General features: G+C 38.3%; 1 protein-coding gene across 6 annotated transcripts in view; it reads right to left on the reverse strand.

Annotated features, from left to right (window-relative positions):
* Positions 1-26,978, reverse strand: part of LOC105463741 (zinc finger DHHC-type palmitoyltransferase 2) — a 111,947-nt gene that overhangs the window by 31,002 nt on the left and 53,967 nt on the right. For 3 of the 6 annotated variants that reach the window (XM_011711017.2, XM_011711013.3, XM_071068592.1), the window contains 5 exons: positions 17,003-17,029; positions 15,427-15,521; positions 6,258-6,378; positions 4,603-4,672; positions 3,844-3,876 (listed from right to left, as the gene is read on the reverse strand). In XM_011711017.2, coding sequence (XP_011709319.1) covers positions 3,844-3,876; positions 4,603-4,672; positions 6,258-6,378; positions 15,427-15,521; positions 17,003-17,024 — 341 coding nt within the window. In that variant the 5' untranslated portion in view covers positions 17,025-17,029. Of the gene's footprint in view, positions 1-3,843; positions 3,877-4,602; positions 4,673-6,257; positions 6,379-15,426; positions 15,522-17,002; positions 17,030-18,242; positions 18,820-18,928; positions 19,046-26,978 lie in introns of those variants that run through there. The other 3 variants (XM_071068591.1, XM_011711016.3, XM_071068590.1) reach the window with 3 other exon arrangements.

The raw sequence follows: 26,978 nt of genomic DNA on the forward strand, positions 1-26,978 counted from the left end.
CTCTAGAACATAATTGGCACTCAATAAATGCAAGCTCAAATAATTTGTTTTTGTGTTACTTAACCTTTGGCAAGCATGTGAAAGTATTATTAATACGATATAATTAATTAACCAAAATTTTACACTAAAGGAAAAAATACTTTGATAGAAAATCCAATAAAGCAAATACTATGGAATCTGTTTCAGTTAAAACACAAGTATGAGATTGATCCCCGGAATTCTGGTGGGTAATCTTCAGTGGCCAGAGCAGAGACTAAGAAATCATTGCAAAATGGAGAGGTATTATTGATTCAATGCGTCAAATGTTCAAAGCTGACAGATATTAAGGTCAAAAGACCTGTTTAAAACACCTGTATAAAAAGGCTGCCCCAGCCGGGCGTGGTGGATCACGCCTGTAATCCCAGCACTTTGTGAGGCTGAGGCGGGCAGATCACGAGGTCAGGAGATCGAGACCACCCTGGCCAACACAGTGAAAACCAAAAATACAAAAAAAAAAAAAAAAAAAAAATAGCCAGGCGTGGTGGTGGACGCCTGTAGTCCCAGCTAGTTGGAGGCTGAGGCAGGAGAATGGCGGGAACCCAGGAGGCAGAGCTTGCAGTGAGCCAAGATCATGCCACTGCACTTCAGCCTGGGAGAACAGCGAGACTCTGTCTCCAAAAAAAAAAAAAAAAAAAAAAAAAAAAGAAAGGCTGCGCCTGGGTCTGAAAACATCCTAAAAGTACTATAAGTAACTGTCATTAGACGAATACATTCACACAAAGCCTGTAGAAAAAGACTTTTTATGTATTCATATAGAAATATTTCCAGAATATATTAAGTGAAGAAAATAAAAAGAAACAGATTCAGTCAATAATGTAGTCACTTGTACTAAAAAAAAAAAAAAAAAAAAAAAAAAGAGAGAGGGGGTTGGCAGGCTACGCACACATACGCACACATACGCACACATACGCACACATACATTGAGATCTGAAAAGTGCCATGACATTGACGACCCTGATTCTCTGTGTGTAGTGGAAGAAGGTGGGAGAGGGACTGGAAAGAACATGGCCACCTGTTTTATTTCTGAATTTGGAACCAAAAGCATGTTATCAGCTATAGACTTTTTAATTTAAAATTTTATTTTATTTTATTTTATTTTTTATTTTTTATTTTTTTTGAGACGGAGTCTCACGCTGTCACCCAGGCTGGAGTGCAGTGGTGCAATCTCGGCTCACTGCAAGCTCCGCCTCCCGGGTTCACGCCATTCTCCTGCCTCAGCCTCCCAAGTAGCTGGGACTACAGGCGCCCGCCACCTCACCGGCTAGTTTTTTGTATTTTTAGTAGAGACGGGGTTTCACCGTGTTAGCCAGGCTGGTCTCGATTTCCTGACCTCGTGATCCGCCCGTCTCGGCCTCCCAAAGTGCTGGGATTTCAGGCTTGAGCCACCGCGCCTGGCCTAATTTAAAATTTTAATTTGAAATTTTAAAATTACATACAATGGCTGCTCCATTCAGCTGGCACCAAGTGAGTATTAGACCCTTGGCATCAAATCCTTCACAAGTCAACATGGCTGCTGCTTTCTGCAAGGGAGTACCCAGAGCTACAACCATGGCGGGGACAGTGGATGCAGCAAGGGAAGTGATGGGGAAGAGAACGATGACACGGGTTAAAAGGTACCGCAGTCAGTCCATTCACCTTCCCGCACTGCCAGCTAAGGGTGGAGCAACAGCAGGTGGTGTGTAGGTATGCCACGTGAACCTATTTTTAAAAATACTAGGGTCCCATTTCTGTTGTTCTCCTTCACTTATTTAACAGGACCTGTGAAAACTGGAAAGGCTATCAAATTGTAAGTTTCTCACGAGGCCAAATGAACTGTTGATTTAGAAAGATTACTAAAATGGTAAATTATTATTTTCTCTTTTTGTAATTTTATGAGTACAGCGTGGGCATGGGAAGCTTTATAGGTATGTACTGACCTGATTTTTTCCCGCCTCTCCACTCCTTGTCATCACAATCCCTTATAAAGGTCAGAAAAATCAAAATCAACGCTATGCCTCTGATGACTAGCACTCTGCTGAATATATCTGGAGTATACAGTTATCCAGAGAGGAGGGTGCTTAATATGGTTTACCCCAAAGCAGACCCTGAGACAAGAACTTGGATACAGTTCATTTGAGACAGAAGGATAAAGCATTTTTTACTGGCCAGGCTGTCACTGGATGAGGGTTGCTCCTGGAGGTATGAATGCCTTGGCACTTCTGGACTGCCTGGCTTGTAGAGCTGAACAAAACTACCCAGGTAGAAGAGACCCCTCAGGCAGAGAAGAAAAGAAACACAGGTGCCTGAATGGGGAGCTGCCAGTGAGTATGGGAGCTGTTCACCAAGATGCCATGAACTCAACAGGTGAGTCATGGGGATACAGGTGGGGCATTGACAGCAACTGCAGGGGAAGTCAACATATGAATGTAAGGAGAATGAAGAAGACGTTGGCTGGGCGTGGTGGCTCGTGCCTGTAATCCCAGCACTTTGGGAAGCTGAGGTGGGCGGATCACAAGGTCAAGAGTTCGAGACTAGCCTGGCCAATATGGTGAAACCGTCTCTACCAAAAATACAAAAATTAGCCAGGGGAGGTAGCGGGCGCCTGTAATCCGGCTACTCGGGAGGCTGAGGCAGGAGAATCGCTTAAACCCAGGAGGCAGAGGTTGCAGTGAGCCGAGATCACGCCACTGCACTCGGGCCTGGGAGACAGAGCGAGACTCTGTCTCAAAAAAAAAAAAAAAAAAAAAGAAGAAGAAGGCGTCTAATTAAAGACACGGGGGGAGGGGGAACACTTGTTGGAAGAAGAAAAAAAAAAACAGAAAAGAAAAGTGGGCGGGGGGCGAGTGCAAAAGAATGAATGCAAGTTTCAGTTAGTACAAAGGGGGGTTATTTATCGAGACCTGTAAGAAGAATGCCATTCTTGTATGGATTGACTAGCCTGAATACTTTAAAGGAGAAAATCGAGGTGGAGAAAAGAAAGAGGTACAATGGTGAAAGATACGAGATACCATAATCCCTACATTCCCCTGGGACTCTTTCCTACTGCTAAGAGAACTGTTCCCTACATATATTTCCCCCTATACCTACTGTGGACTTGTGGGCATGTCTACCTTTCTGTAGAGCCATCCCTGAAAGAAGGCTTGAAGAGTAAGTAATACTCATGCCCAAATCCAACCTGGCCAGCAACTTGGGCATGACTATCAAAGACATGTGTACACTGAGATGAAAAATTATAGGAAAAGGAAGGAAAATTAACCTTACTAATCAGATCTTTCAAATAATCCTCTATTAAATTACCTAATTTCGTGACTGAGAAATATTAACAAATATTAATGAATCCTATGTGGAAAATCTTGTTTAAATGTATGTGTGCATTTGTATATCTGTGTAGTTGGTATTCTACTCCTTAATGTCAACTTTTGCGTAAAACAAATTGTTAAAAAGCTTTAGATGACGTAATTCTTTATAAAAACCTTCCAGTGAGGTACTAGGTCTAATTTATGTGTACATCTTTGTGTATATTTCTGTGGAGTATTCTGGAATCTCTATGTTTATGCACATGCATACAAAGAAAATCCTTTGTTCTGAGCTAACATGTGATATTAACTTTTATATTGTTAACCACTGGTTTTAAAAGTATTTCATGGAAACTCCCTTAAATAAAGGCTCTTTTAAGTTAATCAAACAAATATCAGAAACTAAATCTGAAAGTTCCTGCTATGTCAACTCAAGTAATATTTCATTTGTGAAAAGATTTACATGGGTGATTCAATTTATTAACATTTATAAGGGACACAAACTTGTTTAAATATACAGTCAACTCACCATGGGCAATGATGATCCATCTTCAAAATACATCTAAAAAACAAAGCAAAACACAAAACCCAATACCCCATGAAATTTTAATCATATTACATTATAAAAATATAAATTATGGTTAGTTCAAAGAGCTGTGGCAAGTAAAATATTGCAAAATTATTTACTTATCTAAAAATTGAATAATATCAGAAGTTCTCAACTAAAATAAACACTATAGCCAATTCTTATAATAAGGTAACTTGAATTTGAAATATACATGCTTAAGATGCAAAGCAACTCATTTTCTAAAAACAATATAATGTATTAATATACAACTATCTTATGCTAAAGAAAGAACAAAACTGCAATGGATTTACAGAAAGTCTGGATAAAACTTCTTCAATATCAATCCTGACACCAAGTCATACTGTTCTTGGAGTATATTAAATATATAACAACATCTGACTGTCATGAAGTCAACTGAGTTATCTTTTTAAAAATGGAAAACACTCATAGAAGTATTTCCTAAATTGAACTAGCCAAGTCAGAACTGCTAAAAATCACATACTTCAGGGCACCGTGAATCTGGGGGCAAACTGACACTTGACTGTGGCCTCAGGCCTCACTGGCATGAATGCCAGCGGGTTATCCCAACTGTATTTCCTAAATCAAGGGCTGAGAAGCGAGAATATGGAGAAGATAATCAGGAAAACAGTGAGAAAAGAAACATAATGAAGAAAAAGACCACCAGCATGTAGATATTTTAGAAGTTAAAGGTTCTCTTACTTATCACAGACGGAGCAGTGATGGCAGCGATCTGGTTTTATAAGTTGGCATCTGTCACAGTATCGGATGGCTAGGGACAAAAAGCTCCACTTAGAGTTAACACTGAATTGAATATACAATTAAATGGCTTTTATCATCTCTTCAAATTTAAATTTTAAAAAGCATATAAAATTTAAATCTGGTAAAAAATAAGATATCTGATGCTGTTTAAACACAAAAATGGAATGACTTGCCTACAGCCACAGTTCTCTGGAGGTTTCACAAGAACAGAGAATGTCCTAAGGAAATTTTTCTGATGTTTTTTCAATTGTCAGTAGTTATAATAAGTGAGTCAGAAACAAATATAAGTAATATAAAAATCTTTTTTTTTTGAGATGGAGTCTCACTGTCGCCCATGCTGGAGTGCAGCGGTGTCATCTCAGCTCACTGCAGCCTCTGCCTCCTGGGTTCAAGCAATTCTCCCACCTCAGCCTCCTGAGCTGAGTAGCTGGGACTACAGGTGTGCACCACCATGCCCAAGCTAATTTTTTTGTATTTTTAGTAGAGACGGGGTTTCACCATGTTGGTCAGGCTGGTCTCGAACTCCTGACCTCAGGTGATCCACCTGCCTCAGCCTCCCACAGTGCTGGGAGTATAGGTGTATGAGTCACCACACAGAGTCACAAATCTTAATGAGTTTTTCTTTCTTTCTTTCTTTTTTACATTTTTATGTATTTTATTTTTTAGGGACAGGGTCTCATTCTGTCACCCAGGCAGCAGTGCAGTGGTGCAATCACAGCTCATTGCAACTTCTAACTCCTGGGCTCAAGCAATCCTCCACCTCAGGTTCCCAAGTTGCTGGGATTATAGGCACAAGCCACTGTATCTGTCCATTAAAGAGATATTTTACATATTTTTTTCATAGTAAGTCTTTGAAACCAGTGTGTATTTTATACTTAGAGCACATCTCAATTTGAACTGGCCATATTTTAAGTGCTCAACAGCCACATGGGGCTAGCAGCTACCATAATGGGCAGCACAGGTCTGAAGCCACAGAAGTTCTGGGCAAGTCTTGGTGGGTAAGCATCAATAGTCCATGGACATCAGTTGTAAGACAATTATTTAATTGGATAGTTGTCAAATTACCTTAAAGTATGTCCCAAGTAAGAGATTTGTTAATTTACTACATTTGTAAGAAAATTTTAAAGAGAGATAAAAAATTATACCAATACCTAAATGAAATTTTACATCACCTATATGACTGTTCTAAATTTATGAAAAAATACTTGTAAAAGTATTCATTTTATATTCATTACAGACACTGCTGCCTTAAATTAAATACGTATAGGAAAGTCTACAATTAAAACCTTAAACATGAATACTACTATAAATCAAGATTTCAGCAGTTCTCACATCTTCACTGAGTCATAACTAAGTAGGCAGAACAGGATTAAAGTCAGTTCTGATTTCCTTGAGATCTCTTTGCCCACAGTGTTATTCAGGTTTCCATTCTATTTTATGGAATCATTCAGGAAAGATTTAACAGCAGTGCAAGAAATAACACAGTATTCTGAAATGAGTGTTTTACCATTTCAAGTATATAAACACATTTTCTTACAGTCACCTTAATGATGTTATTTGCATACCATTGCAAAGCACCCATTATTGACATTTACCTCCAGACATGGTCCTGGTATAGATGGGAAGATCCTTGGCTGCTCGCCTAAGAACTTCCTGATGGGCTTCTCCTCTTGGCTCTCTCTCCAACAATTCTTTCTCTGCATAAGAGAGATGGAACTGTGGAATACATTTAAATTTTAATCAGTATTTTCAAAGAAATAACATATTGGTTTTCTCTACCATACCCGGAAAAGGGTATTTATAAAATATTAATGGTATATTGTACATTCAAAGAGACAACAGAGTTTGAAATCTGGGCAAGTCTGTTCACCTTACAGGTCATTCACTTATGCATCTAGTAAAAGGGTATAATACTAGTAATCATAATACCATTATACCTACTTCCTCTGGTGTTTGTGTAACTCAAAAGGAACAGAGTACATAAAAATGCTTATAAACCACAGAGTTCCAACAAAATATTAGTTATACTGATAGATAAAATGGCCCAATGAATAAATAAAACTCAATGAATAAATTTTTCATTTAGATCATTAAGAACAAATGTAGAAAATCCATTAAGCATATTTTCTTATTTAAGTGAGTTTTAACTTAGCGATAATCCTTACATGAAATCTCCCACAGCACTTCTAAAGGGTCTAATTATTTATTTTACTTCTTATACTGACAATTTGGTCCAGCTAATTTTAAAATATTTGAGAAAAATAAAATTTTGGCTCCTGTTTAATAATATACATATAAATATATATCTTACACACACACACACACACACACACACACACACACACACACCTGTATAAATTTCTATAAATGTGTGTCAGGAGACATGTACAAGAAAAATCTCAGTATCATTGCTTGAAATATAAAAAACCTAAACACAACTCAAATGTCCATCCATCAAAAGGATGATCGATAAACTGGGGTATGATATATTCAAATAATGGAATAGTACCGGCATTTAACAGTTAATAAACTATAGTTGTGTATAGCAAAGCAAAGAACCTCAATATAATGAACATTAAACAATCTTCCAGAACATATATACAATGATTCCATTCATCTAATTTTAAAACCAGCAAGCTAAAGAACATATACATTGTTGTTCAGAGATACATATACATGTGAAAAAATTATAAAGAAAAAGGAATAGAAAATGCAGGATAGTTGTTACATTTTGAGGAATAAAGGGAAACAGCTGACAGACGCACAGCAGAGATGGAAAATGTGAACAGTGTTTGACATACTGGCTCGGTGACTGCTTACATGTTTTCACTTGATTATTCTTTAAGAAGTGCATTATATATATGTTTTTGTATATATGCAATAATATGCATGAAATATTTTACAATTTAAAAAACTTTTAAAAAGTGATATGTCAGTGAAATAATCTACTATAAAGACAGATGCACACGTATGTTTACTGCGGCACTATTCACAATAGCAAAGACTTGGAACCAACCCAAATGCCCATCAATAATAGACTGGATAAAGAACATGTGGCACATACATACCATGGAATACTATGCAGCCATTAAAAAGGATGAGTTAATGTACTTTGCAGGGACATGGATGAAGCTGGAAGCCATCATTTTCAGCAAACTAACACAGGAACAGAAAACCAAACACCACATGTTCTCATTCATAAGTGGGAGCTGAACAATAAGAACACATGGACACCGGGAGGGGAACATCACACACCAGGGCCTGTCAGTGGGTAGGGGCCTAGGAGAGGGATAGAACTACGATAAATACCTAATGTAGACGATGGGTTGATGGGTGCCACAAACCACCATGGCAAACCTCCATGTTCTGCACATGTACCCCAGAACTTAAAGAATAATAAAAAATGCTAATAAGCCACTGACGGACTATTAAATTTAAAAAATGGGGAACAGGTACACTCTGAATATCAAAATAAAACTAGAAAGGTTTTTGTCTGCAGTATCTGTATCACTGATAGCAGCTCTGGACCCGCCCAGGGCCTGAGGAAACTCTCCACCCTGAAGGGAAGGACACAAGCCTAACTGACTTTGCCACCTACTGACTGCAGAGCCCTTCAGCCTTGAGTGAACATAGATGGAGGAGCCAGGTAGTGGACACAGCGGGCCTTGGGCGAGACCCAATGCTATTCTGACTTTGGGTCTGACTGAGCACAGTCCCAGTGGTGTTGGCCACAGAGATGCCATGTCACCCCTCCACCAGCTCCTGGCAGCTGAGCAGAGAGAGAGAGAGAGGCTCTGTTTATTTAAAAGAATGTAAGGCAGAAGAACAAGAGTCTCTGTCTGGTAATCCAGAGACTTCTTCTAAATCTTCTCCAAGACCACCAAGGCAGTACACATCTACCAGTCTGTAAGAACCACAGTATTACTAGGACTGGGGTACCTCCTAATGCAGATACAGCTTAGATCACAACACCTAACCTGGAAAGCCTTCCCAAGGAGGAGAAATACTAAAATTTATATGGAATCACAAAAGACCCAGAACAGCCAAAACTATCCTGAGTAAAAAGAACAAAACTGGAAGATCACATTACCTGACTTCAAATTACACTACAGAGTTTAGTGTAAGGGAATAACCTGAATAGCATGGTACTGGCATAAGACTAGCATTTGCACAGAGTAACCAAAATAGCACGGTATTGGTAGACCAATGGAAAAGAAGAGAGAACCCAGAAACAAATCCACACATCTACAGTAAACTCGTTTTCAACAAAGCTGCCAAGAACACACAGTGGGGAAAAGGCAGTCTCTTCAATAAGCGCCGCTGGGGAAACCAGATCTCCATATGTAGAAGAATGAAATGAGAGCCATCTCTCTTGCCCTACACAAAAATCAAAATGGATTAAAGACTTACATCTAAGACCTCAAATTACGAAACCAGTAAAAGAAAATATTGGGGAAACTCTCCAACGCATTGGCGTGGGCAAGGATTTCTTGAGTCATATCCCACAAGCACAGGCAACCAAAGCAAAAGCGGACAAATGGGATCGCATCAAGTTAAAAGGCTTTTGTACAGCAAAGGAAACAATCAACCAAGTGAAAAGACAACCCACAGAATGGGAGAAAATACTTGTCAACTCCCCATCTGATAAAGGATTAATATCCAGAATGTATAAGGAGCTCAAACAACCCTATAGGAAAAAATCTAATAGTCCAATTTACAAATGAGCAAAAGATCTGAATAGACATTTCTCAAAAGAAGATACACAGAGGGCAAACAGGTAATATGAAGATATGCTCAATATCCATGGCCATCAGAGAAATGCGAATCAAAACTACAATGAGATATCGCACCCCAGTTAAAATAGCTTTTATCCAAAAGACAGGCAAAGGGGAGGTGCAGCGGCTCATGCCTATAATCGCAGCACTTTGGGAGGCCAAGGCGGGAGGATCATTTGAGCCCAGGAGTTTGAGGCCAGCCTAGGCAACATAGCAAAATCTCGTCTCTACAAAAAATAAATAATAAAAAAAAAAAGATAGGCATGGTGATGTATGCCTATAGTCACAGCTACTTAGGGGGCTGAGGCGGGACTACTGCTCGAACCCAGGAAGTCAAAGCTGCAGTGAGCTGTGATTGCAGCACTGCACTCCAGCCTGGACAATAGAGCAAGACCTTGTCTCAAAAAATAATAATAAAATAAAATAAAGGCAATAACGAACGCTGGTGAGGTAGTGGAGAAACGGGAACCCTTGTATACTGTTGGTGGCAATGTAAATTAGAACTACTACAATGGGTTTCTCAAAAAGCCAAAAATAGAGCTACCATATGACCAGCAATCCTACTGTTAGTGTATACCTAAAAGAAAGGAAACAAGTATGTTAAGAGATAATCTGCACACCCATGTTTATTGTAGCACTATTTCCAATAGCCAAGATTTGAAAGGAACCTCAGTGTCCATCAATGGATGAATGGATAATGAAAATGTGGTGTTTACTTACACAATGGAATATATTCAGTCACAAAAAAAAGAATGAGATCCCATCATTTGCAACAACATGAATGGAACTCGAGGTCATTACGTTAAGTAAAATAAGCAGGGCAGAGAAATACAAACTTAGCAAGTTCTCACTTACTTGTGGGAGCTAAAAATAAAAACAACTAAACTCATAGAGATAGAGAATAAAAGGATGGCAACCAGAGGCTGGGAAGGGTAGTGAGGAACTGGGACAGAAGTGGAGATGGTTAATGGTACCAAAACCAAAAAAGTTAGAAAGAATGAATAAGGCTGGGCACAGAGGCTCACACCTGTAATCCCAGCACTTTGGGAGGCCGAGGCCAGCGGATCATTTGACGTAAGGAGTTCGAGACCCAGCCTGGTCAACATGGCGAAACCCCATCTCTATTAAAAATACAAAAATTAGGGCCAGGCGCCATGGTTCACGCCAGTAATCCCAGCACTTTGGGAGGTCGAGGTGGGCAGATCACAAGGTCAGGAGTTTTGAGACCAGCCTAGCCAACATGGTGAAAGTTCGTCTCTACTAAAATACTAAAAATACAAAAGTTAGCTGGGCGTGGTGACATACACCTGTAATCCCAGCTACTCGGGAGGCTGAGGCAAGAGAATCGCTTGAAACCGGAAGGCGGAGGTTGCAGTGAGCTGAGATTGTGCCACTGCACTCCAGCCTGGGTGACAGAGTGAAATTCCATCTCAAAAAAAAAAAAAAAGAAAAAAAGAAAAAAAGAAAGAATGAGACCTAGTATTTGATAGCACAATAGGGTGGCTACAGTCAATAATAATTTAATTGTACTTTTTAAAATAACTGAGTATAATGGGATTTGTTAACACAAAATATAAATGCTTGTGGTGATCGATACCCCATTTACCCTGATGTGATCATTACACATTGCATGCCTGTATCAAAATACCTCATGTACCCCATAAATATATATACCTATTAGGTACTCACGATTTTTTTTTAATTACAAAGAAATTTAGAATGTAAAGTGCTTGAATTGGTGTAATGGATTGTTCTCTTTTTTTTCTTTTTGCCTGGTCTCTATTTTCAAAATATAATTTAGTGCAGTTATATTACTTTTACATGGAGAAAACCTTACCAATGAAAAACTATTATCACTTTAACAATCTTGCTATGAAAAGGGCAAATTTTAATTCACATGTTCTAAGTTCAGGACCCTCATTTTACAAGCGAGAGGTCTCTAACAGCTGATCAATTAAAAGAATAGCCCAAGACCTTGCATTTTATAAAGGCAATATTCTAAGGTTCTTAACCACCAAACAAGGGCTCTTTCTTCCTAACAGTAGTCTCCAAACTCCTTTGATCATGTTCCCCTAACTGCAAAAAATTAAAAAATTATGCGAGATCACACTGCTAACAGATGAGTATTTATTGGTAATATTCTTTTTTTCTTTTTGTTTTTTGAGACGGAGTCTCGATCTGTCGCCCAGGCTGGAGTGCAATGGTGCGATCTCAGCTCACTGCAACCTCCGCCTCCCAGGTTCGTGTATTGGTATATACTTCATCAGCTAATATCTTATGTACCTCATATACAAAACTTTAAAAATACAAATATTAAATCATATGTACAAAATTTTTTGCTATATTTTCCCCCATGCTGCAACTGAAGTCCTGGGCACTCACACCCCATTGTGCTTACTCTCCATACTAGAGCATGGTGTAGTGGAAAGAAAGTGTCCCTGAGGGTTGAAAGGACTTTTGTCTGAAACTCAGCTCTCCCACACAGTAGCACTAGATACCTTAATTATTTCCTGCTCAAAGCCAATGGCTCCATCTGTAAAATAGTAAAAAATAATATCTATCTCACACAGTTGTATGAATAAGGTATATCTTTTGTAGAAAAATCATGCAACAAAGCCTGATGCTGTTATAATGTCACTGACTGTCATCAGTTTTGACTGCTCCTTCAATGCTGTGTGCTCTCTTCTGTGTTTGTTTCATTTCCTTTTGACACTCTGTCCAATCCACTATTTCAAACCTTCTCTACTCTCCCAACCCTTAATTAACCCACTTACCTCTTCATTGTTAGCCAGTGATGTCATATATAATGTTAGAGAGAAGTTAGAAGTCACTTCAACTTCCTGCCAAAGCCATAAAAATAAACCTGCCTCTGTATGCATAACTTCTTCCCCACTTTCAGTCACTTAAGAAATATCTCCTGAGTACCTTCTACAGGTCAGACACTGCTTTAGGCCCCGGTGATGAAGCAGTGAACAAAGATAAATTTCACGCCCTCATGGAACTTACATTCTAGTGATGGTGTATTTTTAAAAGTATTCAACAAATAAATATGGAGCGTGTTGCATGATGGTAAATGGTAAGGAGAAAAATCCAGGAAGGTAAGGTGCAGGGAATACCGAGGGTTGGGGGGTTGCTATTCTATGCTGAGTCATCACAGATAGCCTCAATGATAAGGTATCATTTGTAAAAAGACATCCAAAAAGTGAGAGATTTGCCTTGTCTTTTGAAAGGATTACTTTGGCTACTGTGTTGAAAATACACAAGAGGAGGCCAAAAACAAAAACAAAAACAGAAACAAAAACCTGTTAAGAGGCTACTGCAAATGTATAAACGAGAGAGGACGGTGGCTTGGACCAGGGTGGGAGCAGGGACTAGTGCGGGACATGAGTTCACACTGTGGCCATACCCTGAGGGTGACGGTATAGAATGTTCTGATTGACTAGATGTGGCATCTGAGAGAAAAAACATAGCCAAGGATGACACCAATGTTTCAGGCCTGAACAGAAGAGTGAAATCGTCATTACGGAGATAAGAAAACTTTAGGACTAGGAGAACTGGGGAATTAAACGAGAAATGAGAAGTTTGTTTTCAGTTTTGTTGACCCTGAAATTTCTATTAGATGTGAAAATAGGTAGCTGGAAATGTGTCAGGTGTTTATTAGCAAGCACCAGGCTAACATATTAATCTGAGAGTTGCAGTACTGGGGTGACACAGTAAGTCAGAGAAATAAACGAAATCTACAAGGGAATAAATGCAGGTATAGAAGAAAAGAGGTCCAGGGATTAAGCTCTGGAACATTCCCATGCTTTGGCAGTCTAGGAGCTGAAGAGGAACCAGCAAAGGAGACCAAGAAGGAGCTGCCAGCAGGAATGGAAAAAAAATGTATTATTTCAGTGAGAAAGGGGTAAGAATATTTTGGAAAGGAAATAATGCCATGTTGTACACAGGAAACTACGTGCAGTTAAGAACTACTAGAGTATAAAGTTGAAAGTCAGAAACTGAGATAAGAGCTGCTATTGCTAGGCAGGACAGACTGAGCTTTCCCCTGTGGGATATGTGGAATTGCAATAGACACAAGCAGTAGAGGGAAGGCGGTACATCGGTTTTTAGGTGGACCACTCCAGCTTCAGGGTATTGGATGAAGTTATGCGGGGTTCTGGGGAGGAAAGGTAGGCAAGGCTGTACACAGAAAACCTTAAGATAGTTTTCCAGTATAACCAGACAAACATGGCCAAAAGTAGATGACAGGCCATCAGGCACAGATCTAAAACGAGAGAAACATAATTATCATTATAATATGCAAATACAGACTAAAATTACGGTATTCACAAACGATCTGTTTTAAAATAACCAAATTACCAGGAGAAGAATACAATGTCTCAGACAAGGGAGACGATGAAGACCCAGAATTAGAGCAGTGATAAACTGACCATTAACTGACACAAGCAAGAGATGAGTCACAGTCTGGGGAAGGAGAAGGTGATGACTCCTGTTTTTGATGTTTTGTATTTGAGATGTCAGTGGAATTATTAAGAAGCTATGCTTGGCAGGGGGCACATAAGTTTGAAATTTAAGGGGCAGTTTAGAACTCAAAATAGATTTGGGAGTTATCAATAGGGAGGTTGTATGTAAACTACCAGAGTGGATGAGATTACCTATGATAGAAGTCAGTATTTTTTTTCCAACCTACTACTAAGGACAGGATGAAGGTAAGAGAGATGATGGAAAAGAAGCAAATGTGGTAGGAGGAAAGAAAAAAAACAGACTGGGAAAGAAAAAGAAGTGGAGAATAGAAGAAAAACAGGCGATAGATAGATAGATAGATAGATAGAGCATTCTAAGCCAGGCATACTATTAATTCTGTGCAAATATCTGGTTTTTACTATCCTCTCCCAAGCCAAATAGCATATTTATTGGCTTTTTTTGACCAAAGTTTCATTTCAAACTGATTACTTCAGGAAACTGTCTACAGTGATGCTTTTTCTTTCTTTTTTTTCTTTTTACCTTGGCTTACTAAAACTACACCAATACCACTGTTAGCAAAGTATATTTTTATTCATCAATGTACTGGGCTATCTGCCAAGGACACAAAAATTAGTGAGACACAATTCTTTGCCCCGAGAATGTTTAGCCAGGATGAATGATCCACAGACAGACAGAATGATCTTTTCAACACGTAAATCTGATCCATCACTCTACTTAAAACCCTCTGGAGCAGAGATTGCTAGCTGTCTCTCAGTAACCAGCTTTCTCTTCTTCTCTCATGTTTAACATGGCCATCGAGAAGAAAGTCTGCACTCCCATCTTCTGTGTGGGTAGATGTGGCCATATAACTAACTTCTAAATGTAAGCGGAAATGACATCAGGAATGTCTAGAAAGTGTTCTTGAAGAGAAGGACATTTACTTCTCCTCTTTCCTACTTTCTTTAGTCTGCTGGCTGCAATGTAGATGTGATGGCTGGAACTGCAGCATCCGTCTTAGACCAAGAGGGGGCCTTGGAAATGGAGGCTACACGTGGCAGAGAAACAAGACAGAAGGAGTGTGGGCACCTGGAAGCTGTGGACTAGCTACGGACTTTTTCAATGCAGAGAAAACTAACTAAGCCATTATTTTGTTGTTATTGTTTTTCTGGTGGCTAAGAACCAACTAATACACCTTTAATATGATAATTATCACAGAATTATGTCTACCTTCCAGCTCTATTTTATTATCTATCTTTGTCTACCTATCCATCCATCCTGATGTATGACTGTAAAGCGGAAATGGAATTCATAACAGATTTAATACAGAGAATGCAGTGCTCATCGGGTGAAAAATAGTATTTCCAAGTGAAAATTCAAGTATTTATTAAGACATACTAATTTTTTAATCTAAAAAGTCACTACACTCAATAAGTGTGCAACATTAAAAATAAAATTCATTCTTCAATAATACATCAGTATTATTGATTTCTATCTTTAGAATAATTTTGTTAATATTTTAACTTACTTCTTTTGAAGGATTCATTGGTAATGTAAAGATAGTTTTCCAGTATGACCAGACAAACATTCCAAAAAGTAGATGATAGGCCATCAGGCACACAACTAAAATGAGAGAAACATAATTATCATTATAATATGCAAATACAGACTAAAATTATGGTATTCACAAAAGATCTGCTTGTTTTAAAATAACCAAATTACCAATTATAATAAATTATGAAAGTTCCTTTACTTCACACTAGAATAAACACAACTCAACGATTTCCAAAGCCAAGAGTTTTTAAAAAAAATTCCTAAATGCATAATGAGATCTATGCCCATGAATAAAAGCCTCCCATCTGTAGACAGACCATCTATTGGCAAAATCACTGACAAGGACCTTTTCTAAATTGTAAATATAAGGCAGTTACGCCTGCAACTTTAATTAGCAAACACTGCATTAAAAACAAGTGTTAAAGCACTCAGGCTTTAAGAACTTTGCTTTAATGACATAGATAACAAAGGCAGTTCCTACTTGAGAAGCTGTTTGCTTATTTCCTTGGCTCTAGTCAAAGCTGGTGTAATGATAACATATTTAAACGGAGAACCTCTGGATAAGCGGGAGTTCAAGTGTCTTATTTATCACACGGGACAATTGTTTTAAAAAAGTGTTCTGAATACTTTTTTTCAGTAATGCATATAAACACATTCTGGGTGGTGTTAGAAAGTCTTCAAATACTATGCAAAATTTTCTTTTCTTTTCTGTCCTTTTTTTTTTGAGATAGGGTCTTACTCTGTCGCCCAGGCTGGAGAGCACCCTGGGGCTCAAGCAATCCTCCTACCTCAGCCTCCTGAGTGGCTGGAATTACAGGTATGCTCCATCACACCTGGCTACTTTTTGTATTTTTCTTTTTTTTTTTTTTTAAGCAGCGACAGGGTTTTACCATGTTAGCCAGGCTGGTCTTGAACTCCTGACCTCAAATGATCTGCCTTCTTTGGCCTCTCAAAGTGTTGACATTACAGGCGTGAGCCACTGTGCCCAGCCCAAATTTTAAATATTAATTTTGTATATGGTGATAATGATTCCTTCTGGGTAATACATTAATACACAATTTAATTCTATAAGACATCATTGAACAAAATATGCTAATTTAAATATAGCATATTTGGCATTTTAAAACTTTAATAGCAATTTTTAATTTTTCTAAAGAATGATGATACTTACAGAATCATTAAAAATTTTAAATTATTCAATAAGGCACTTAAATCAGTGTGAGATGACTAAAGCCCACGATACTTTTCATAAATTATGTAGGTGAGTCAGTTACACGTTAATAGTCCAAATTACGAAAGGAAATTGTTGATATCCCTATACCTCAAAGCCTTAAGAATCTCTGGCACAATGACAGCCATTTCAGGATAGAATTTGCCAAGTGTCTGACAGAATTCAATCTGCAAACTTAAGAGAAATGAGATATCTTTAACTCTAGCTTGTCTTCACATTCTCAAAGAATAATTTATTAATCCCAACCAAATCTAAGTGAATACAATTGTTTCTTTCAAATTATTTTAAAAATCTATAACATTAATGTCATCTAGCTTACCTTGTTCACCAGTGTTTTCCATGGACACTGGAAATAGAAAAAATGTAATAGGTTATATGAAGCTTATAGCAAACAGGGCTTGACACAGACATAAGGCATTTAACTAGCTTAATAATTTGGCTTCCCTTCAAACCAACATTCTCTAAACATTTACTCAATTTTATTTGGAGGAGAGGTAAGCACAGATTGGAGAGAGGGTGGAGGAAAAGGCTGGAGGCTGCAATCAGCCATGCCTCCATTGCACACTTCAGCCCTCGCTCCTGCGCTGCGGAACAAAACTTGTCAAGTGTGCCCCTTGGGGGTCTTTCTTCTGTATCATTTGGTTGATTGGTTTTCCTTCCAACTATAGAGTTCAGATAAAAGCAGTGCTCTCCAGGTCATTACATTTCCACAGGCATTTATTGCTCTTGATACATTGGCAACCACCTGGTGAGCTTTCCACAAAGAATAAAATGTTGTGTCCGCAGCAGATACTCTTTCTCCCCCCCTAATTTCTAAAAGTACAAATGCTTATGCACAGTGATTTTACGTGCTCCCTATTGCACAATGAGAGAGAGGCCAGGCAGTGCTGGGAAACTGCCGTTCCTCAGGGGTTGTTGTAAATATTCCAAGCTAGCAGGTATTATGGATTAGGACAGGGGCCTCAAGTGCTAAAGCAAGCTGCAACAAGAAGCTGTATTTAGTAATCGAGACATTTGTATGCCTTTTGTATTGTCTGTGTGTTTTCCCATTTGGTCTCTCTCTTTGTACAAGAGTCTTTGGAAGTTTTGCCCTATCTCAGCTGTACCAAGTCTGACTCTGTATATTTTTGTCCTTATTCAGCTTTCAAAATGGCACAGGATCTCAGGACTTGGTGCTGGAATGAAATGCCACCGCCTTCTGAAGTCTGGAACCAGAGGGTAGTGTGAGAAGTTTTGAAGATTGCACAGTCCAACCAATCTCCTGCCCAAGACAGCTATTGAATATAAGTTCAGGCATTTCTAGAGCTAGCAGGAGCCTGTAGTTTTTTGGAGGGCAGCCCGTTCCATTATTGGATTGCCCTAAGAATAAGAAAATTCATCCTTCCAGTGTTTTGAAATTTGCTGCTTTGTGACTTTTTCCTGTGATATCAAGGCTTCCAAACCATAGCAATAAACAGAAAATCTAAATGACAAATCTTCACATACTTGACGTTATTGTGTCCCCCTTAAACGTTCTAGTTTAAACCAACTAATATATGGTTTCCAGATCTCTTACCAACCTAGATGTGGCATCTGTAAATGCTTCCTAGCTTCTCCACTCCCTTTAACATTTCTGATCTCCAGAATGGGACAGGCAGGCGTGGATGATCTTTGACTCACAAATGGCCTGTTCTACAAGTCCGCTTGTAAATCAGAGGCTAGTCAGAGTTTGCTTTCCCATCGAATCCCTGAAGCGGCTCAGCTGAGGGCACAGGAAAGGCTTGAGACAAGTCTGTTTTTTAATATCTGAACCTACCGCCACAGCTACGCATTTCCCTCTAGACTCGGACTACCCTGTTTTCAAAAGCGCTCCAAAATTGACAACTCTTTTCCGGATCAAAAGTTCCAATCCTTCAGGGGAGCTAATCCAAGGAAAGGAAAAGCAATTTGACTCCATTTGTGCATTTATATACAAACAACCCTTATTAACCATTCCAGAGGTGCTGGTGCTTTCATAAAAATGTGTTTGCTACTCCACTGACTCGAGTTGAGAGAACTGAAAACTGTAAAACAAAATGACATTTTAAAAAAGGTATAGTTGGGGGCTGCGCACAGTGGCTCCCACCTGTAATCCCAGCATTTTGGGAGGCCAAGGCCAGCACATGGATCACCTGAGGTCAAGAGTTTGAGACCAGCCTGGCCAACATGGCAAAAACCCCATCTCTACTAAAAATACAAAAAATTAGTTGGGTGTGGTGACATGCACCTGTAATCCCAGCTATTCAGAGGCTGAGGCAGGAGAATCGCTTGAACCTGGGAGGCGAAGGTTGCAGTAAGCCAACATTGCACCACTGCAATCCAGTCTGGGCGACACAGCGAGACTCTGTCTCGAAAAAAAACAGAAGGAAAGGTGTAGTTGGTATGAGTTGCTAATCTTTTTGACCTGGACCAATACTTTATTAGCTTGATATGCATTCAAAGACTTTGTTTTTAAGGTTTTTTTTTTTTTTTTTGCCATTCACAGCTTGCTTTTCCCTAAATGTAATTCAAAATCCACAGAAGTTCTATTTTTAAAAAAGTACACAACTTATACATAAATACATGCTTATAGTAAATAATTCTGTAACATTTGTAGAATGGAATGGAACAGTTCAAAAGGCTGTATCCAATTACACTTTCGCCAAGATTATGAGCCTGTTCAATTTCCTGTAAACATAAGCCTGCTTGATATTTGTCAACATCATAGGCCAAAATAAAAATCATTATTTTAGCGTTCATTACCATTATTATTAGTGCAGTTTGGCATTATTTTTAAAATATGATGACTGGGATTTCCTTTCTCTTCTAAGTGAATGATTATTTTTCTGTTGGCTTACTTAGTTATTGAGAGCCTTTTATGTATTCTGGACAGAAATCTCATATCTGTTATATATACTACAAATAAAGTTGCATATAGCTATTTTAAATGATTTAATAAGTACTAGCAACATTTTTATCACTTGCCACTGGTTAAGTAACATTATCAAAGTTTGCAAATTAACTTATTTCATTAACAGATATAGACTATACAAGGTTTTGCTTTGTGATACTCAGGAAATGAATGTTCTCTCAACCATGTTTACTTAGTTAGTAAATTAGTGATTTACCTTGTAATTTTCAGTTTAATGGCAGAGTTGTCAAGTTCAAAGTTTCCTTTCTCACAGTGTAAAAACACATACAAAGTTATTGTCAAATGCAAATATTTTTGTTCAAAAGTTACTGTTTAAGATTGCTCAAATTTAGCCTCAAACACTTTTCTAATACATATGTATATAAAGATAATATATGAAAAATAGAGACTCATTTTTGAAACAATATAGATAGTAATCAAATATAATACATTTATTTATAACAATACAAAAACTAAATAGCAATACTGAACATAATTGGGACAGATCTTCTAAAAATAACTATTGGTTTTTATGTGGATTTTGAGTTTTAATTCAGGATTATTTAATTTTCTTACTTCACAGACAGAATTTCAGTTTGGTTAACAGTGATGCTGATATTTATTCTCCAATTTTACCATGCAGAAATTTCAAGTGTTGCATAGCCTCCTTTATCCCATTTCCTTTAAATCACATATTGAGATAAATTAATAGTTATTTCAATTTTAGTCAACAGAAAAGTGAGGTTTACTCAGTTCTTACTAAAGCAAACGAGCTTTATTCTCAAAGTCACAATGAGTAGTACATTAATTCTACCTTAGAAATTCTTTTATTTTCAATTTAAACATTTCCTGCATGTCACAAATATGTTACAACTTCGAGCTCTGCTGGATCATATTAAAATTAATTCCTCTTTGAAACACATAGCATCTGCCCCATAAATGTGAGTAAGAGACTGACTTAGACAAACAGACCATGACAACTAATCTGAATCACATAAAAGTGGTATATCAAAGCGGACATATGTATTTTTGTGTGTGTGTGTGTGGGCATGGAAAACTCAAGAGAAAAGTTATCTCTATTACCATGTTAGCTTAGCACACTGTAGAACTCAACTCATAGTTGACAAAAGCGAAAGTAATCTCTTCCGTGAGATGAAGAAAATGCCTCTCTAAAGAGACAGAGAGGGAGAAGACAAAATAGTTCCTGTCCCTTTTAAAAGGAAAAGGTTGAGGGAGATACTCGCTTCAACTGGGCTTCAAGCAACTTTGAAAACAGAAAGGGTCTGTAACTTTACAGGGTTCCCTCCACCCCCACCTTGGTTTTGGCTCTTCCTCAGTACTGTACTTTTTTATAGTTGAATTTGTCAAATTGGAAAAGAGACTATTACTAAGCCTAACAGCGCCAAAGAGCAACGGCTCGGGATAAAGAAGGCAAGGTCCACCCCTGCCTCTGCCACTTGCTTGCTCACACAAGCTATCCCACTTACTCCACTACAAAGCGAGGGTGATCGCCGCAGCAATAGCATTAGGGCTGCAGTGAGGATTCAAAGGGAAAAAAAAAGAATATACTTAACATAGTGCCCGGTGTATAGTAAGCCCCCATGAATGTACCATTATAATATATAATCTTTCATTTCGATAATATTAACGGTAATGTATAACATATAGGAAAGGGGGCTAAAAAATGAAGAAAAATTACAAAGAGAAAAGTAATATTTGTACAGGCTCCTGAAATAATTAATTGCAAAATGTTGAAAAATAGACTTTGCGAGTGAACATAAGAGGTGAAAAATAATGTAAATCTGAATCATCTTATAAGTCAATTGCCTTTTTATACGGATGTATCATTTCAGAAACCTGTTTAAACCAAAAAGGTGGTATTCATTCTTAACAGAGTAATGATGAGACATTAAAACTTCGATCTTCATGTGCCAGTTAGTCCTTTTGAGAACTTAAATGTGAATCTATTTTGGATAAGCACTGTTTAACTTAATGAATAAAAACAATTACTTTTTAAAAAAATAAAAATAAAAACCTAAATCTTATATTCACCCCAAAGAAGTCAGGTGCAGTTTATTCCTGGGAATTAAGAGCATTACTATTATTACACTAAAATATTTACCAATCCTACATCTGTGGATAGTATCATTCACATCATCTAAATACACACAATCATAACACTGTGAATCACAATTTTAATTTTAATTTCAAACACTTATTTGCCTGGTTTTATCTTGGATTAGCCTAATTTCTTTTTGGTCCATGTCCTACAATGATAATATTTTGCTTCAGCAATTTCTAATCTTCTAATATACCTCCAGAACTTCAAGTTCCTCTGTGATTAATTGTGGGAATTACAGCACTTTCTTGGCCCTGATGGTATATAGGAAGAGACAAAGTGAAAAAGGTAAATTACTACTGTAGTTACCAATAATGTTCCTGTTTGCCCAAAGTAAAATTATGGCCTTCAGGAATCACATTTTGGGCTGGGCAGCCCATGCATGTAATCCCAGTACTTCGGGAGGCCAAATTGGGAGGCTCACTTAAGGCCAAGAGTTGGAGATCAGCCTGGACAACACATTGAGACTGTGTCTCTACAAAAAAAAAATTTTTTTAATTTGCTGGGTGTGGCAGCACTGCCTGTGGTCCCAGCTACTTGGGAGACTGGGGCAGGAGAACTGATTGAGCCCAGTAGTTCAAGGCTGCAGTAAGCTATGATCACATCACTGCACTCCAGCCTGTGCGACAGAGCGAGACCCTGTCTCTCAAAACAAAAAAGAAGAAGAAATAAAGAAAAGCAAAGAAAGGAAAGGAAAGGACAGGACAGGAAAGGAAAGGAAAGGAAAGGAAAGGAAAAGAAAAGAAAAGAAAAAAGAAAAGAAAAAAGAATTTCATCTTAAAATGTAGAAACATCATCAATACCACACAGCTTGTAGTTTGGGTCACCAGTTGTATTCTCTGGCTGCGCTTTATGCTTACCTCCTCCACCGCCACTAATCATTCCTACAAGAAACAGAGGAGAGCCAGGCACAGTGGCTTAAACCTGTAATCTCAGCACTTTGGGAAGCCAAGGTGAGAACACAGTTTGAGGCCAGGAGTTTGAGACTGGCCTGGGCAACACAGTGAGACACCATCTCCACAAAAACTTTAAAAATTAGCCAGGCAAAGTGGTGGCCACCCACGGTCCCAGCTACTCAGGAGGCTGAGGTGGGAGGATCACTTGAGCCCAGGAGGTTGAGGCTGCAGTGAGCTGTGATCCTGCCACTGCATTCAAGCCTGGGCAACAGAGTGTGACCCTGTCTCAAAAAAAGAGAGAAAGAAACAGAGTAGGACAACTCTGTTTGATAAAAAGGCTGAACTAGTCAGTCCTCAGTTTAGAATCGGTAAGACTGATAAGAGTGATAGTTTTTTTTTGTTACAGCATTAATTGTTCTTTAAGAAATGCTTATGTAAAAATAAAACAGGTAAAACTGAAGTTAAAGAGTGAGACTGTCAAAGTAATAACCAATAATATAGAAAAGGATGACAAACTGCTTCTTAATACAACCTGGCTTAAATGAAACATCCTTTCAAATGTATACCTCCCTTATCTCTTTTGACTGAACTATCAAGCAATCATTTAATCCAGGTGTCGGTAAACTAGAACCCTTGGTCCAAATACAGCTAGATGCCTGTTTCTATATGTAGACTTTTATTGAAACATGTATGCATCCATTCACTCACATGGCTACCTGTGTGCTACAATAGCAGAGTTAGGTAGCTGAGACAGGGACAGTATGGACTGCAAAGCCTAAAATATTTACTGTCTAGCCCTTTATAAAGAAAGTAGTCCAGCCTCTATGTATTAGGGTTCTCCACAGAAAAACATTTAATAGGATATGTGTGCATGTGTATGTATATACTGTATTAGAACTGATTTAGTCTAGAGTGATTCAAACTCAACCTGGATTAAAAGCAGGGGATCATCTCAAAGATTATGTATTATGATATAAAGTGTTACTGTCCTAAATGGTATCTATTGAGATGCAGCAGCCCAGTAAACTGATGGTAACTTAAATGTAGTTGAACTTTTATTCACAAATACATCCAAAATTAAAGCTTTCAGATACCAAACTACATCTTCATAACAGACAAAAAAGTGTACTCCCCCCTTTGAATTAGCAAAGAACAGTTACGTAAATGTTTTTAAACATGTGATTTTGGCATATTTTATTGCAAATTTATATTGCTGTGATTTTAAAATTTATTTTCTTAATCTGAATTTTCTTTTTCTTGTCTTCAAATTCAATCTCTCTCCTTTGAAAGAATAATTTACCTTTATTGCTCACACAGTAACTTTTCAATATAAAACTGCTATGCAGTTTCCAGATTCATTCTAACACAGGTACACCCTACCTTCAGCTAAGATATCTGATAATGAAGAATACCATACACACACATACACACACATCCCAAAACAGAGACTTGGTTCTAACGAATGAATCTTAAGGATAATTTTATAGCCAAGCTCCACTTTTTTTCTGTTTATCTTTAACTCATTTACTGAGGAACATTAATTGACTATACCATGCTTACACTGTTGAGAACAAAATGGTAAATAAGATTTTACCTCTATGCTGAAGCTTAGCATTTGTGATATTTTAGTTAGAAATAAAAACTAACTGAAAAAACATGTTTATGAAAACATTTTCAGTTAATTCACATAAGTAGCTCATATTTAAAACATTATGACAAAAATACTTTCTGCTTTAATATCTTTATAACATGCTTTAACATCTCCTTTCCCAACAAAATCTGTCCCTTGACTTCATGTCTCTAGCTGCCCATCCCACTTTCTGACCTTTTCACAGGAAAATTTAACAATCATCCAAAATCACTGTCCCTACCCCCAACCTCCTTTTACCTCCTCGTTCAACTCCAACTGGTCTAATTCCTCAGCATTCCACTGCAATCACTCGTGTCAAGGTCACCAACACCCTCCCTAAGCTAATTTTCTGTACTCAAATTACTCTAACAGAATTAATTATGCTCTTCTTTTGGAAACAGTCTGTCAAATTCATAGTGAATTCTTCGACAAAATTGGCCAGGGGAACCCCTTGAAGCCAAATCCTTTGTCCTTTTAGCTACTTTCCAAAAATCTCTGGTTCATTTTTAGTGTATTAGAGATCAAAAATGACACTGCTTCCAGACCTTATTTAATGACATGCAAGACAAATGGTATTCACGTTAACATTTTCCGTTTAATTGCGACCATACCCTTTTCTTCCTAATACGTTTTTTGAATTTATTTTCTCTATAACCTATCTACTTATAGTTTTAAAAGTCTTTATCAAACTGTTTCTTTTTTTTTTTCTTTGCCGTCCTCATATGTCATTGTGATTTTAAGCACCTGCCTTTCTCTCCAGTCTCACCTCACACCTCTTTCCTCTTGTGCATGATGCTTCTGTCACTCTGGGCTTTTTTACATCTTAACCAAGCTAACATTGTACCCTGCCTTGATCCTCTGCACTGGCAGTGAACTGGGTGGTGGGAGACGTGGACTCCAGCCCAATCCTCCCAATGTGTGTGATCTTGATCACGGCACTCAGCTGAGTGGTGCTTTAATTTTATTGTTTCAACAAAAATTTTCACTTTATCTTGAAGGTTTCTCTGGCTACAAAATTATCTTAAATCCTACCCTGATGTATTCTTGGGGAAAAAATCTTGACTTTTAAAGGCCTAAGGCAAAAGTCATTCTAACAATAAATTGATCAGTAAATTAGCAGGAACTGCTTTGTCAAGGACAAGACAAGCAGCTTCAGAATAGAAGCAACAGTTAAGGATAAAGGCTTCAATGGTGCAAAACTTGAATCTCAAACACATGGTTTTCAGTTTGTACCTTCTCAGTTAACATATAAGCCAGTCCCGATATTCCTAACAGTCTAACCACAAACAAGGGGCGAGGCAATTGAGTTCTTCACTGGATCCCCACACAGTTCCTTGAAAACTCATTTTGCAGTAAGAAAATCATGATCTAATTTAAAACGCAATTCAATGACATCATCTCACTAAAAACCCTCCCAATGGCTTTGCACTCAATTTACAGTAAAATAAAGTCCAATCTCCTTACTGCAGCCTCAGTGGTCAAGCATGATCTGGCTCTTCCTCCCTGTCCTCCAAGACCACTTCTGGTCACTAGTCCCTTTGCTCACTAAGCTGCAGCCACACTGAGCTCCTGTTTCGAAAACACACGAAACCTTAGCGTCTTTGCCCAGTCTGAAAAGCTCCACACCTGACTCCACGCCTGGCTCATTCTTTATCATCCTTCAGGTTGCAGTTTAAATACCAGCTTTTCCTGTCTGGTTAGACCCTGCAATCGCTACGGCAATACATTGTTTCTCCCTTAGCATCTCACATAACCTGTATTTTCATCTATTTGTTTCTTTTCCATGCCCCACACTGAGGTTTGATCCTGTCTGATGTTTTACCTTGAACAAATTATTTAGACTCTCTGAACATTATCGCAATGTTTATCTCACCCAGCTCTTTTGAGAATTAAACTAGAAGGTAAAAGTACCTAGAATAGAATTTGGCACATTATTTAGGACTGTTCATCAAATATGGAGGATAAATTCATCACTAAACTGTGACATGTTAAGAGTAGGAGTTCCCTAAAGTTTAGTGCTAACAGTTTATTAACAATCTAAGGGAAGAAGTACATAGAGAATAATTAGCATGTAGTAATGCTAACATTTTCTGCATCGTGAAATGCCAGGTTGTTAGGAATAAACTGCTGGAAGACCTTTTAAGGGTGAATAAGCAGAAAAATGCAAATAAATTACAATGTGGGCGAATTAGTAGAATGAGAAAAAACTAAACCAGTAAATTTGTAAACTTTTGCCCTACCTCTCCCAGAACTCCTTTACTGTCAACCCCACCCATACCCGCAACCCACTACTCCCCGTCTAGATTGTAATAGGGTCTGGCATGCATTGGTCCTATGCCAACACCCTATGGCGTTTGATAATTTCCCCAGCCTCTACCTCAGAACACATATCTAAACAGTTATACGGAGCTAAACTATGTGCTAGAAATTATCAAAGAACTATGGAAAATGGCCCAGAAATTACTGGCAACCTTTTCCTGAAGACTAGCACAATGTGGCTGGGCGCGGTGGCTCACAGCTGTAATCGCAGCACTTTGGGAGGCTAAGGCAGCTGGATCACTTGAGCCCAGGAGTTTGAGACCAGCCTTGGCAACATGGTGAAACTCTGTCTCTACCAAAACAAACAAACAAACAAAAAAAACTCCCACAATTAGCTGAGTGCAGTGGCGCTCGCCTGTGAAGCCAGCTAGTCAGGAGGCTGAGGTGGGAAGATCCCTTCAGCCCAGGAGGCAGAGGCTACAG

The sequence above is a fragment of the Macaca nemestrina genome, chromosome 8 (assembly GCF_043159975.1).
Source record: "Macaca nemestrina isolate mMacNem1 chromosome 8, mMacNem.hap1, whole genome shotgun sequence".
NCBI classification, from domain to species: Eukaryota; Metazoa; Chordata; class Mammalia; order Primates; family Cercopithecidae; genus Macaca; species Macaca nemestrina.